Here is a 14,652-nt window from a genome sequence, read left to right on the forward strand (position 1 = left end):
GACATTGTTCTCTCTGAGACTTCAGGTTTTGTTCCTAAAGACTGTCTGCTCTGCCTTATGTGCCCCTGACTCTCCTGGCTTTCTTCCCCCCTGATTCCCTGCTCTGTTTACTCTTTGGTGGCCGTCGACCCTGTGTTCTAGTCCCGAAAGCCCTGCCCAGGGACTCAGCCTTGATTCTCTTTAGAGTCCTGTTATCCCGCCTGTGTCCCCGTGCCCCACCCGCTCTCCCTGCATTGCTCTCCTCTGACCCACTCTCTGTGCTGCTGCTCTGGCCCCAGGCTTGCAGGTGGTGCTCAAGTCCATCATGAAGGCCATGGTTCCGCTGCTGCAGATCGGGCTGCTGCTCTTCTTTGCCATCCTCATGTTTGCCATCATTGGCCTCGAGTTCTACATGGGCAAATTCCACAAGGCCTGCTTCCCCAACAGCACAGGTGAGGTCTCCCTTGGACTCTGGTGAGGTCCACGCATTCATTCAGCTAGGAGATGGTGCTCGCGGGGCCTTTCAGATTTCAGACCAGAAAGATGGAGCTTTTGTCCCAGTGGAGGACACAAAGAGCAACCCAGGAAACACAAAAACATACAAGTGGCCGTGAGATAAGCACGTGGCAGTCATTTCTAGAAAGGACACAGAAAGGCATTTTAAACAGAATAATTTCAGGTGAGCTCCACACAGGAGTATGGGAGGGCAGGATGTTTCTGCTCAGATGACAAAGTGAGCAGGGATTTGAGGGTGGTAAGAGAGAGCCATAGCCAGAAAGCATCCGTCATCAGGAATGGATAAACAACAGCGAGAACAGAGGGAAATTAGTTAGATTTTATGGCTGTGTTTAGAGCTTCAGCTTTCTGAGAGAAGCAGAGACAGTGTGTGGGGGTGGGGAGCAGTGGGTATGGCACACTGTCTTCTAGTCCTGCTGAGGGAAGTAGAGATGTGGGGGAGAGGGGAGGAGGATCGAGGGGCTGGGGGCACTGGCCGCAGCATACTATCTTTCAGTTCTTGTGACTGCATGGGGAGGCCAAGGCAGAGGCAGTGTTACTGGGGGAGATCTTGGTCCGTGCTTAGTGACAGTGGCCAGAGATGGGGGGCTAGTAGAGGTGGTTGGATGTGTATTGTAGATACAGAGGATTTTCTGAATCTTGTGTGGAGAGGGAGTTTAGAGTTTGAGGTACAATCAATCATTTTATATATTATATAATTTTATCATTTATATAATATATATTTTATCATTTTATATATTATATTAACATTGTTTTAGATATAATGAAAGCTCTTACTAAAATTTAGATCATTCACAATTTAAATATAACCTTTTTATCACATTGGAATTAGAAGATAACTTTTCTTAAATTCCCTAAAATTTATTTCAAACACCAAACCTCATTGTAAGTTAAGAAGTTTTTGTTAAAGTTAGGAACAAAACCAGGGCATGGACGGTCACATCTAATCCATGCAGTTATGACCAGTGCCATGAGACAAGAAATTAGAAAGGAAGCTGGGTGCCGGTGGCTTACCCCTACAATCCTAATTCCTCAGGAGGCTGGGATCTAAGGGTCGCAGTTCAAAACCAGCTTAGGCACGAAAGTCCATAAGACTCTTATCTCTAATTGACCATCAGAAAACCAGAAGTGGCACTGAGGCTCAAGTGATGGAGTTCAGGGGCAGCACCCAGGCCCAGAATTAGAAAGTTAGAATGGAGGATAAGGCTAGGGGTGACTCCCCCCTAGAATGCTGCTCCAGGCCAGGCAAGGCTGTGAGTTCCCCAAAGGCAACAAACCAAGCTAGCAACACAGAGGACTCAATTTCCTACAATCAGACATGTGATGGCTTCTTTGTAAGTATTTATTACGGCATTTGGAGAGGGAGAAATAAAGCTTCTAATTATTAACTTCATCTTTTATCAGTCCTATAATTTGTCTGTAGCCAAAGGAGAAATCAGAGTGGTAGTGATAGAAACAACTGAAAAATAGGATTTGGTTTCCTTTTTTTTTTGGCTTTGATTTCAAGATAAAGCAGTGCAGAGAATGTTTGAGTACCTCTTGGTAGGGTCCAGGAGAGAGGGAGAAGCTGACCAGGGTTTTCTGTGAGGACAGATTCTGAGTTCAGCTGGAGGCCGTTGTAGGTAGGAGCAAAAACTTGGTGCAGGAGCTGGGCGTGGTGGGTCACGCCTGTCATCCTAGCTATTCAGGAGGCTGAGATATGTGGATCACGGTTCAAAGCCAGCCTGGGCACTAAAGACTGTGAGACTCTTCTATTAATCACTAGAAAACTGGAAGTGGGGCTGTGGCTCAAGGGGTAGGGCAGTAGCCTTGAGCTGAAGCGCTCAGGGACAGTGCCCAGGCTCAGAGCTTAAGCCCCACGACCCACAAAAACAAACAAACTTGGTGTAGGTGTAAGTAGCATTAATGGAAAGTTTTCGAAGTGCTAGATTCCTGTCTCTGTGCAGTGAGTTCTTCAGAGCTCAGGACTCCTGGTGGGGGAGAGGGAGGTGGGGTGGGGGAGTCAGGGAGCTTGGTCTGAGCTCAGATCCACGTTGTTCTCCTCACAGATTCAGATCCTGTGGGTGACTTCCCCTGTGGCAAGGAGGCTCCAGCTCGGCTGTGTGAGGGGGACACGGAGTGCCGGGAGTACTGGGAAGGACCCAACTTTGGTATCACCAACTTTGACAACATCTTGTTTGCCATCTTGACAGTGTTTCAGTGCATCACCATGGAGGGCTGGACAGATATTCTCTACAATGTGAGTGGCATCGTGGCCCTGGGTCTGGGGGTGGACACACTGTTTCTGGACTTGAGTCCGCTGTAGCTAATAGTCTGTCCTTGAGCCTTGGCCCCTCTCCCTACCTCAGGATGAAATATATGCCCTGGTGTCTGAATGCTATCCGAGGCCTGAAGCTAGTCACAACTCAAACTCTTGCTCTAGGCCCTTCTGGAATCTTCATTATGAAGGTAAACCTGAGGCCAGAAAAAAAAAAAAAAAAAGATTGCAGCTGGTGCACGGCAGCTCATGCCTATAATCCTAGCTAGTGAGGAGGCTGAGATCTGAGGATCAAGGTTCAAAGCCAGCCTGGGCACAAAAGGACTGAGACGCTTATCTCTTTATTTTATTTTATTTTATTTTATTTTTTTGCCAGTCCTGGCTTGAGCTCAGGGCCTGGGCACTGTCCTTGGACTTTCTCAAGGCTAGAGCTCTACCACTTGAGCCTCAGCACCACTTCTGGCTTTTTTCTATGTATGTGGTACTGAGGAATCGAACCTGGGTCTTCGTGCTAGGCAAGCACTCTACCACTAGGCCAAACTCCCAGCCCATGAGACACTTATCTCTAATTAACCACTAGAAAACGGGAAGTGGGGCCTGGCTCAAGGGTAGGGTGGTAACCTTGAGCTGAAGACCTCAGGGACAGCGCTCAGGCTGAGTTCAAGCTCTGCAACCCACCCCCCCCCAAAAAAAAAAAAAAAGAAAGAAAAAAAGAAAAGAAAATTGCAGGGAAGATGCTGTGGTTGCCCATGGCGACACTAGCAGCAGCACTGTAGCTGGTGTGTTTTGTGAGCCTGCCCCACGCTCGGCCTGTGTGCCATTGTATCTCTACTGACTCCTTGTGAAGATGTGAAGCTGGGTCACACAGAAACAGTAATTTCCCTAGCCCTAGGTGTGCAGGCAGGTGGCTGGAAACAAATAGCCAGAGTCTTCTTCTGGGTAGGGTGAGGGAGTGAGGTGTGGGCGTCTCTTTGGCCCAGGATTCCTGGTGAGGAGCATGGCAGGGCTGCTTTGGTCTGAGGCCCAGGAAAACTCCTAGGGTGGTACCATGTGCATTTGCATATTTGTTTCCTTTGTTTTACTGTGAAAACAAGGATAGTGTGGCCACCAAGGGACCTAAAGGCGCACCTACCTCTCATTTTCATCCTACTGAGAGTTCTTCTAATGACCCTACCCCAACGCCTGAGCACATCTCAATGTCTTCTTCATAGGAAGACCTTCCCATTACCTCTCACCCTACCCTGCAAGAGGTTGGCAGGCCACCAGGGCATGAGAACCTTTGATGACTGCCTTCAAGACTTGGGAAAGTAGAGAATGAGATGCACAGGGATCCCAGAAGCTGTGGCTGTGGACTGTTCATGCGGCATAGCAGGAAGATGTCTGCTGCTTGGGGTGCTGTTGGGAGGGGTAAGGCTAGGGCACAGGGTACTCACGGCCACTGAGAGCCTGTCACTTGTGCATTGAGGGTGGGCCTCGGCCTCTCTCCACAGCCGCTGGCCACTCTGTACATGAGTGCTGGTAGCCAGGAGGAAAGGGGACTCTGGGTCCTCTGAGCCTCCCTAGGAGACCATGGAGACTGACCTCCGAGTTGGGCCCTCACAAGGTGTTTGGTAAATGCCTGTTGGGCTGATCTGTCATGTCCTCAGAAGATGACAGAGGAATTGTTCAAGAATATTGTGCTGAGAAGACCAGGCCATGTGTAATGTTTTGGTGTTGGCTACCTCACTGCAGCTTGAATCTCTCTCGGGAGATCAATCCAGATTGCCATGTGCCAGTGTTTCCACAGTTCCACGTCCTGGAATACCACAGCATGCTTCACCATTCATCTATAGAACAATATCTGGGTTGTTTCTACTTTGGGGTGATTTTTGGGTAGCATTGCTGTACACATTTGTGTACAGGTTTTTGTGAAAACACAGGTTTTCATTTCTTTCTGATAAATGCCCAAGAGTGCACTTTTTTGTTTTGCATATTTAAATATTTAGTTATGAAATGGAAACTTTCCCAGAAGAGTGTGCATTCTCACATTTCTGCCAGCTGTGTGGTAACAGTCCAGTCTTGCTGCATTCTGGTCAGTGTCTGACAGCTCCATTGTGTTTTCACCCTTACCATCCTGGCAGCTATTGTTGCAGATTGTTCTTTTTTTTTCTTTTTGCACTGATATGATCATGTGATTCTTTTTCCTTAGTTAATATGGTGAATTATGATTTTCCTTTTTTCAGAAACGAACTAATGTATATTAATTGTACAAGGTGAGGGGGTCTTATTGTGATTCTCTCTTTCTTTCCCCAGTCCTGGGCTTGAGCTCAGGGCCTGAGTGCTGTCCTTGAACTTTCTGAAAGCTACAGCTCTACCACTTGAGCCTCAGCACCACTTCTGGCTTTTTTCTATGTATGTGGTACCGAGGAATCAAACCCGGGTCTTTGTGCATGCTAGGCAAGCACTCTACCACTAGGCCAAACTCCCGGCCTGCCCGTCTTTCTTTCTCTTTCTCTTTCTCTCTTTCCTTTCCTTTCCCTCTTTCCTTTCCTTTCCTTTCCTTTCCTTTCCTTTCCTTTCCTTTCCTTTCCTTTCCTTTCCTTTCCTTCCCTCCCTCCCTCCCTCTCTCCCTCCCTCCCTCCCTCCCTCCCTCCCTCCCTCCCTTCCTTCCTTCCTTCCTTCCTTCCTTCCTTCCTTCCTTCCTTCCTTCCTTCCTTCCTTCCCTCCTTCCCCCTCTCTCTCTCTTTCTCTCTCTCTCTCTCTCTCTCTCTCTTTTTTTTTTTTTGCCAGCCCTAGGGCTTGAATTCAGGAGCTATACTATTTGCCTGGAGTAGTTCAATTATACTAAATTTTCAGTCTAAAAGGTTTTCACCTCCTGGTCCTTTGGTCAGGGAGAACTGGCTTTTGTTAATTTTTTTTTCAGGGGTGGCGGGGGGAGTCTGTGTCTATTGCTCTTCCAAGGTTCAAGTGTCTTCAGGTCCAAGTCTGGGATATACTAGGCAAAGAGAAAACCCTAAATTCTTATTACTTTTTCTATTTTTGTTTGTTTGTTTGTTTGATGCTGATTCTGGGGCTTGAACTCAGAGCCCTATACTCTCATTTGGCTTTTTCTGCTTGCAATTGGTGTTCTACCACTTGAGCCATGTCTCTAGTTTTTTTTTTAACTGGTTAATTGGAGATTCTTCTGCCCAGGCTGTCTTCAAACCTTGATCCTCAGATCTCAGCCTCCTGAGTAGTTAGAATTACTGGCATGAGTCACCAGCACTCAGCAAAACCCGTTCTCTTCTGAGGAGGCCACCTTCTGTGACTAGGGTTGTTTATTTGTCCTTCAACTCCTTTTCTTTGCTTCCAGACAAATGATGCAGCTGGCAACACCTGGAACTGGCTGTACTTTATTCCTCTTATCATCATCGGCTCCTTTTTCATGCTCAACCTGGTGCTGGGTGTGCTCTCAGGGTAAGGCTCGTGGGACTGTTCCCTCTGCTCCCAGGTCTTATAGATTTGTGGGTCACCTGTCTGTTCTCAGGGTTATCGTGGGTATCTGTTAGAGTTAAATTAGGTAGCCAATGAAAGAGAACACCACGTGGCATTTAGGCAGGAGGGAGAACTTTATCCTCCAAACTGCAGGCCCAGCCCAGGTTGGAGATTGCACATGGCCAAGAAGGGTGTGGAGAGAAGGTGTGGCCAGGTGTGGAGAAGGTGTGGTCACACTGGATCGGATGTTACCTCATGAGTACAATGGGAGGCATGATGGGGGTCCCGAATGTGACCTCAGAGAAGGGGGAGGTGACTGCCTCCAAGGGTGCAGTTTCCTAGATTAGGCAGGTACTGGAGACTTTGCCGGGGGTGGGGGAGAGGTACATGCACAGCCCTATCCTGGATGGACCTCATAGGTCCCCTTTGTGTCCTCAGGCCAGGAGGTAGCAGCAGTGAAGTTTGAAGTGGGCACAGCACGCGGGCTCCACTCTGTGCCTGTTCCCATTGACCTGAGTTCTGCTATCCTTTCCTCTCTGCCCTGTCCTGTCCTGTTTCTTGACTGCTCCCTGGCCTCCTCTGCTGCTCACCCTCGGCCTCTGCCATGCTTCTTCTGTGGGAAGGGCTGCAGCATCCCAGCTGGGCTTTCTCTGTGCTGGGGCACAGAGCAACTGGGTGATGGAGCAGCCCCATGAGCTCTGAGAGCCACTGACTACAGCCCAAGTTTCACCTTGTTCCCTTGTCTTATTTCATCTCCATATTGAGAAGTTCCAGGAAAAGCTAAGAGAATCCCAGGAGGGGAGTCCCTCTTGCAGAAGATACTTCCAGAATCCTCACTGGAATTGGGATAGAGCAAGCTGGTATGCCTGTAGGCAAGCTGCTCACTCTTGTCCTGCTGTGGGGCTGGTATTTGGGAATGAGCTGTGCCTAAAGACGAGAGAAGGTATCAAGCCTGGCCTGCCTCTGTACCTCCACCTGAGCATGGGTTCCCTTGTTCAATCTCCATTCCGCTCACATTGAAGACCATTGCTTAGGCATAGAGCTCTGGGGTAGGCTGGGGCCAGCAGAGCCTGGTGGCTCCAAGGGGTCAATGCTATGCTGACCTGGAGAGGAGCAGACACAAGGGGAATAGCACTGGGCCAAGGCCGAGGTTCCCGGACATTAGAATGGTGCTTAGCACCTGTGAAGAATGATGGTCAGTGCCATGTTATTTCTGTGGGGAGTGTCCTCCACAGAGAACAGTTTTGTCTGTGGTACAGGTTGTGGAGTAGAGCAGGTAGTCTGGGGGTGGGGCCGCCAGGGAAGTCTTGGAGGCTTGAGAAGGGGACATTTCATCTGAAACCCAAGGAGGAGTAGCAATGAGCCAGATGAAAGAGGGGTGTTCCAGCCAGAACACAGGGGTACTAGAGCCCTGGCAGTCAAGGGGTACAGCAGTGCTGCAGGGATGTGTGGGGCTGGGCAGGAGGAGGTGTGCAGTGGTGGGTGCTACAGAGATGTGTAAAGCTGGGGCCAGTGGCTGTGGAGGAAGATCTGGGGCCTGTGCCTCCTGTCCTCACTCTGTTCTGGGGCTCATTCTGTTTCTGGGGCTGCCCACCAGGGGCTGTCTTTGAGCTCACTGATTCTGCTTGGTGCAGGGAGTTTGCCAAGGAGAGAGAGAGGGTAGAGAACCGCCGCGCCTTCCTTAAGCTCCGCCGTCAGCAGCAGATTGAGCGAGAGCTGAATGGGTATCTGGAGTGGATATTTAAGGCTGGTGAGTGCCATGGGAGTGGGATGCCTGGCTTCAGGCTTGCCCTCCACCATTCTCTGCCTCTTGTCGACCCTTCAGGCTACCCTGGGTCTGGTGGAGAGCTGAGATGGTCTCCAGCTTTGTAGGAGGAGGCCTTCTCCAGCTCACCTGTGCTCCCACGTACCGGGCAGCGCTATGGCTCTGAGCACAGTGGGATGCCGTTAGACAGGGCTCCATTCCTACTTGAATCACAGCTCCATTTCTGGCTTTTTAGTGGTTAATTGGAGATAGGAGTTTCATGTACTTTCCCCAAGATGGCTTATAATGTGTTTCTTTTTTGCTGGTCCTGAGACTTTAACTCAGGGACTAGGCGCTGTCCTTCACCTTTGGTGCTCAAGGCTGGCACTCTACCACATGAGCCACAGCGGCCCTTCTGGCTTTTTCTATGCAGTTTATTGGAGATAAGAGTCCTACAGACTCTCTTGCCTGCACTGGTGCCTGGCTTATAGTGTGGTTCTTAATGAAAGATTTTGATATAGTCTAGCCTAAAGATGGTCTCCTCATCCAGGAGTAAAGCAGAGTGAAAAGCTCAGGGACAGCACACTGGCCCTGAACTTAAGCCCTAGCAATGGCACCCAAAAATAATAAATAAGTAAAATAAAATAAAAAAGATGTTCTCTTTGGGTTGGATCCAGGTGTCCTACCTTCCCCTGAACCCTGACTCTAGGCTCTGTAAGTCTAGACTCTGATTTTCTTCTCCCTGCCTGGACTAGCTCACCCCTCCCTGTGGGCTCTACTCTTGCCACATGAGCACTTAGAAATGCTTCCTTCCTCAGCAGTGAACTGTCTTGGTGAGGGCACGTGATAGACTCAGCGCACCTAGGGCTCTGCATAGCAACTGCTAGACTTTTGGGTGGATGAGGCTCTGTCATGGTTTAGCCACTGTGACTGTGCCTCGGGGCTCGGCTGTGGCTTACCCACGGTGTTCCTGCACAGGAGAGCAGGCAGGCACTTGCAGACTTTTTGCCCTCATCTGGGCCCTCCTGGGCTGAGCTCTGGCTCTGACCTGAGGCTTTGTCCCTTCACAGAGGAAGTCATGCTGGCTGAAGAGGACAAGAATGCAGAGGAGAAGTCCCCTTTGGATGGTAGGTGGTGGTCAAGAGCACTTTTCATATCATGGGAGCTCAGATGGTTGAGAGGCTTTCAACTGAAGCTGAGTAATGTGTGCCCTAGGATTTGGGGTGCTATTGTTCCAAACACCATGGGAAGGCTCTGGCATTTTCTGGGGCCCCTGATCTGGGTTGAGAGCCAGCATGCTGTGGTCTCCTGGGCAGATTGCCTACACAGCTGCAGACAGGACTTGACTGCATGGCCATATCTGCGGCGTAGGTCCACACTGGCCTTGCTGCAGCCCTGGCCTTGTCCAAGATAAATGTTTCTGAGTCTCCTTGATCGCTAGCCTCCCCACTGACTTTGGGGAAAGGAGACCATCATAACTCCTGTCCCTCCTGCTGGAGGAGTGCAAAGGGCCTGCAGGGGCTAGCTAGCACATGCTCTGCCCAGCAGCCTCTCCAGGGTCACGACAGGAGCTCAGAAAAGGCAGGTAGTCCCTGGGATAGATCATCTCACCTGCCTGAGTGCACAGTCTCTACCACTCTTTGTTTAAAGCAGTGTTGAAGAGGGCGGCCAACAAGAAGAGCCGAAATGACTTGATTCATGCAGAGGAGGGAGAGGACCGGTTTACAGATCTCTGTGCAGTTGGTGAGTCTCTTGCTTTTTTTCTGGTTCTGTAAAGCTGGCTAGATGCAGAACACAAACCTAACTTTCTCCCTGCCCCCAGCTGCTCCTGGAGTTTCTTTCTGCTGGATGCCTGTTCTCTCCAGTACTTTTGAGGGCTGCTGCCATGTCTGGCTCTGCTGTGTCCGTGGGCATCAAGGGTCCCTGGTGCTGAAGGAGCTGAAGGCTTCTGCTTATCTTTCTCCAGCACTGTCTTTTTTCCTTCCCGGGCCTAGGCCTGGGCTTTTGCTCCATGCCCCATTTCTCAGGCAATAAAAGAAAACTGGTCGTCATTTCCTGAAGAGCTATTTCAGTTCCCATAGGGCCTAGGGCCTAGCATTACAGCTCAGATTCCTATTACAGCTCATTCTGCTATGTAAGACACAGCCATGGGTCTTCCTACAGCTGTGTGGGTGAGGAACAGAGGCTTCTCAATGGCAAGGTCTCATGCCAGCCCACCTGGATTTCATGGTTCTCCAGCAGTGGACAGGGTGAGATATGTTTCTCACTACTTTGTGACATTTATGGATGGAACTCTGTAAGGCAAGCACACTCTTTTGTCTTCATCTGGGTCAAGGAGGCTTCCATGAGCCCTTAAGAACACCTCCCTCCTTGTTTCCATGTTCATCTGAGACTTCACACACAAATACACATGCACATGATGTTACAAAAGTAACTTCTACAAATGTCTCGTTGATACCTTTTGGAAAACTCATTAAACTAAGTCTCATTCTTTCTTGACAATGACTCACTGCATTCTGTGGTGTGGTCTCACCAGGACAGAGTCTGCTGCTACCCTGTCAATGCTGTTTACTTCTACTTTCTTGCTTTTTTTCCGCCCTTCTTGTCCTGGTGGGAAGGCTGCTCCAAATTCTCGAAAACATCTGCCCTTCTCACTAGTGCTCTGTCTCTGTGGAATGGGTGTTGGGGAAGTGGCTGTTGAGGTTAGGGCACATGCATTTCTCAGAGTTCTGTATGACATCACATCCATTAGCAGAGCAAGAAGATATTTACTCTCACTCTGGGTAGATGCTGCAACTGTGCTTGATTTTTGCAGTTTGAGGCCAGTTAACTTGGAAATGTAATTTTTGTTTTATTACGACTAGAGCTTTCAAACCTTCTGTTAAATGTTTATTTTCTGATGACTTCAGATGCCCTATTCTTTTTTCTATTTGGTTGTTAGAGTTGAGTTTTCAATCAGAAATAAATGTATCATACAGATCTAATGATTATTTTAAACAATTTATCATGTGTTATATTTAAATAATTTTCTTTAATTCTAATTTTGTTTGGAAGTTTATTTTGATTTTGTAAAATGCATTGAAGACTCGTTGAAACGTCTTTTTAGGCTGGACACAGTGCTTTACACTTGATAACCCTTACTCAGGGAGAGGAGATTGGGGAGGGGTTGATTGAGGCCAGCATTGGCAAAAAGTTCATGGACTACATCTCCCCATAAAAGTTGGACTCAGTGATGTGCGCCTGTCAACTCACCTGTGTGAGAAGTATAATTAGGATTGCAGTCCAGGCCTGGTTATATGAAAAAAAAAGTAAGTAAAACATGTTAAGGACATGGCTAAGTGTTAGAATACCCACCTAGCAAGTGCAAGGCCCTAAGTTCAAACCTTAGTTCTATATTATGGCTTATGAATATTTATAAGAGCACTAAAATTATCTATTATTTATAGGTGAGATAAAACGGTGAACAAGGCTGGGCACCAGGGGCTTGTGCCAGTAATCCTAGCTACTCAGGATGCTAAGATCTAAGGATCATGGTTTGAAACCAGCCCAGGCAAGAAAGTCTGTGAGTCTCTAATCCAAACCTCACTACCCAAAAGCCAGAAGGAGAGCTATGGCTCAAGTGGTAGAATGCTAGACTTGAGTGAAAAAGCTAAGGGACGGTGTCCAGATCTTGAGTTTAAGCCTTGGTACCTGCACAAAGAAAACAAACAAAACTACCTGTGAACTCCTGGTGAAAGAAAGAAAGAATGAAAGAGAAAGAAACAAGGAAATAAACAGAAAAATAAAGAAAAGAGCTGGGTGCTGATGGCTCACGTCTGTCATCCTAGTTACTCAGGAGGCTGAGATCTGAGGATGGCAGTTCAAAGCCAGCCTGGCCAGGAAGGTCTGTGAGACTCTTTTTTTTTTTTTTTTTTTTGCTAGTCCTGGGCTTGAGCTCAGGGCCTGAGCACTGTCCTTACACTTTCTCAAGGCTAGAGCTCTACCACTTGAGCCTCAGCACCACTTCCGGCTTTTTTCTATGTATGTGGTACCGAGGAATCGAACCCGGGTTTTCCATGCATGCTAGGCAAGCACTTTAACCACTAGGCCAAACTCCTGGCCCCTGTGAGACTCTTATCTCTAATAAACTACTCAGAAAAAACTGAAAGTGGTGCTGTGGCTCAATTGATATAGAGCTAGCCCTGAGTACCAGAGCTCAGGGACAGTGCCCAAGCCCAAGAGTTCAAACCCCAGGACCCCAAGACATGAGAAAAGGGTATCAATGTTTGTGAAGTAAGCACCTTCTATCTGGTGAATATAATGTAACTCTTCTATTAATTACAATAAAAAGTATATGAAAAAAAAAAGACAGCAGAGGGAAAAAAAGACAAAAAGAGGCGAGGAACAATTTTGTAATTTACATTTTGTTAAGAAATCTTGTATTTTCTCAGGTGAATAACTTGTTTTGGTAGCCTATTATAATTTGTTTAATCTCTCTTATATTCAGTAATTTGTGTATCAATTCTCCCAACAAGCACTTTTTCACCATATGAAAGGAGGTTTTCTTGCTTTTGTTTTTTTAAGGTTGTGGAGCTTGAACTAGCCCTGGGCGTTGTCCCTGAGCTCTTCAGCTTAAGGCTACTGACCTACCCCTAGGTCCACAGCCCCACTTCCCCTTTTTGTCTGGTTAATTGGAGATGAGTCTCTTGGACTTTGAACAGTGATCCTCTGATCTCAGCCTCCTGAGTAGCTAGGATAACAGGCGTGAGCCACTGTCCCTGTCTTCAGGAGTTGTTTTGAATCACTGGAGTTCCAGCAAGTGGAAAACGGTCAAAACTTCCATTTCTGGGCGTTTAGGTTGAACCTCCAGATGGGTATGGATGCAGGAGGAAAAGAAGGAGGGAAGGGAATCTGTCTGAGGGGTCCAGAGTGTTTTATCTCAAGCAGAGAGGCTTTTTTTTTTTTTTTTTTTTTTTTTTAATTTTTCCAGTCCTAGGGCTTGAACCCAGGGCTCAAGGCTGCCACCCTACCCCTGGAGCCACAGCACCACTTCTGGTTTTCTGGTGGTTAATTGGAGATGAGTCTCATGGACTTTTTGCCTGGGCTAGTTTTGAACTATGCTCTTCAGATTTCAGCCTCCTGAGTAGTTAGGATTATGGGCATGAGCCATCTCGCCTGGCTACTTCTAGCTTTTTCTAAGTAATTTATTGGAGAGAAGAGTCTCATGAACTTGGGCCGAGATCGTGGCCTAGTGGTAGTGTGCTTGCCTTCATGCTTGAAGCCCTGGGTTTGATTCTTCAGTACCATATACACAGAAAAGGCTGAAAGTGGTGCTGTGGCTCAAGTGATAGAGCACCGGCCTTGATAAAGCCCAGTGCTCAGGCCCTGAGTTCAAGCCCAGGACTGGCAAAAAAAAAAAGATTTAAGAGTTTTATAGACTTTCCTTCCCAGGCTGGCTTCAAACTGTGATCCTCAGATCTCAGCCTCCTGAGTAGATATGGGAGGATGCAGTGAGGAGTGGTGTGCCGTGCATGTGTCAGCTGAGGATAGTGTCTAAAACCTGGGGTCTGCTGCTGTAAGGCCTTGGGAGGTGCTGGCTGGCCGATGGATGCTCTTTTACACCTTCCTTTTGGGCCCTGGGCCACAGGGATAGTTTCTGCCCATCTGCCTGCTTAGCTTGTAGATAAATTCTTCAGAGCTTCAGAGGTTGCTGTCATTCCCCAAACTGATAGTATGCACATTAAGAGCCTGGGCAAGCACACAGGTGTGAACACATGTATTACAGGGACCCTTGCGCAGGCCCAGATCCCCTGAGAGGCCTCTTGCTGAGTGCAGGATACATGCTCTCAGAAGGATGCTTGGAGGCTCAATACCCTCAGGCATAACTCCTTGGTGCACAAATGAGGCACAACTGTGCACTTGGGTAGAGACTCAGCCTGGCCCTGGTCAAAACTTGGATAGCAGAGCCACCTGGAGCACAGAGAGCATTCACTGATACGTTGAGAACTTCACAAAATCCCGTGTGGAGCACTCATTGGCAGCAAGGCATCAGGCCCCTGTTCTGGTGACTTACAGTTTAGTCCTGGAGCTTCTGTCAGTTAGCAACATGACCAGTGGTAGTGATGGTCATTGTTGTTTGGTCATTGTTGTTTGGGCTAAGGACCCAAACAGTAATCTCTGCAGAGATGTCATGAAAGCTATAACCCAGGCTGAGGAGCCAATGATGGAAAGAAGGCTAGGGAGAAAAGCTGGAAACACTCTGAAACCTGTGAGGCCAGGTTCTCCTGCATCTCTCCTATCTGGGTGAGCCCAGGAGAAGGCCATCAGCTTGAGCGTGAGGAGAGGGGTGGGCTACAGAAGTCAGAGTAGAGAAGCCCCAGCAAACTTCCCAGATGGTGACTATTTGAGACTTTATGTCTAAGGTAGTAGCCACCACCACACATAAGCAAGTATGCTTGGCCTGTATTCCAGAATAACCACTTAAGAAACTGCTGATTCAGCCGGGGGTGGTGCCTGTAATCCTAGCTACTCGGGAGACTGAGAACTAAGGATCCAGGTTCAAAGCCAGCTTGGTCACAAAAGACCTTGAGACTTATCTCCAATTAATCACTAGAAAATGGGAAGTGAGGCTGTGGCTCCAGGGGTAGGGCCATAGCCTTGAGCTGAAGAGCTCAGGGACAGTGCCCAGGCCCAGAGTTCAAGTCCCATGATCCACCAAAAAGAA

General features: G+C 48.2%; 1 protein-coding gene across 4 annotated transcripts in view; it reads left to right on the top strand.

Annotated features, from left to right (window-relative positions):
• The window catches only part of Cacna1b (calcium voltage-gated channel subunit alpha1 B), a 180,228-nt gene that overhangs the window by 43,274 nt on the left and 122,302 nt on the right, over window positions 1-14,652 (top strand). For 3 of the 4 annotated variants that reach the window (XM_090331041.1, XM_090331038.1, XM_090331040.1), the window contains 6 exons: window positions 279-431; window positions 2,544-2,734; window positions 6,084-6,187; window positions 7,840-7,955; window positions 9,020-9,076; window positions 9,600-9,692. In XM_090331041.1, coding sequence (XP_090187167.1) covers window positions 279-431; window positions 2,544-2,734; window positions 6,084-6,187; window positions 7,840-7,955; window positions 9,020-9,076; window positions 9,600-9,692 — 714 coding nt within the window. The remainder of the gene's footprint in view (window positions 1-278; window positions 432-2,543; window positions 2,735-6,083; window positions 6,188-7,839; window positions 7,956-9,019; window positions 9,077-9,599; window positions 9,693-14,652) is intronic. The other variant, XM_090331039.1, reaches the window with a different exon arrangement.

This window comes from Megascapheus bottae, chromosome 3, assembly GCF_031878675.1.
Source record: "Megascapheus bottae isolate mThoBot1 chromosome 3, mThoBot2.hap1, whole genome shotgun sequence".
Classification (NCBI taxonomy): domain Eukaryota; kingdom Metazoa; phylum Chordata; class Mammalia; order Rodentia; family Geomyidae; genus Megascapheus; species Megascapheus bottae.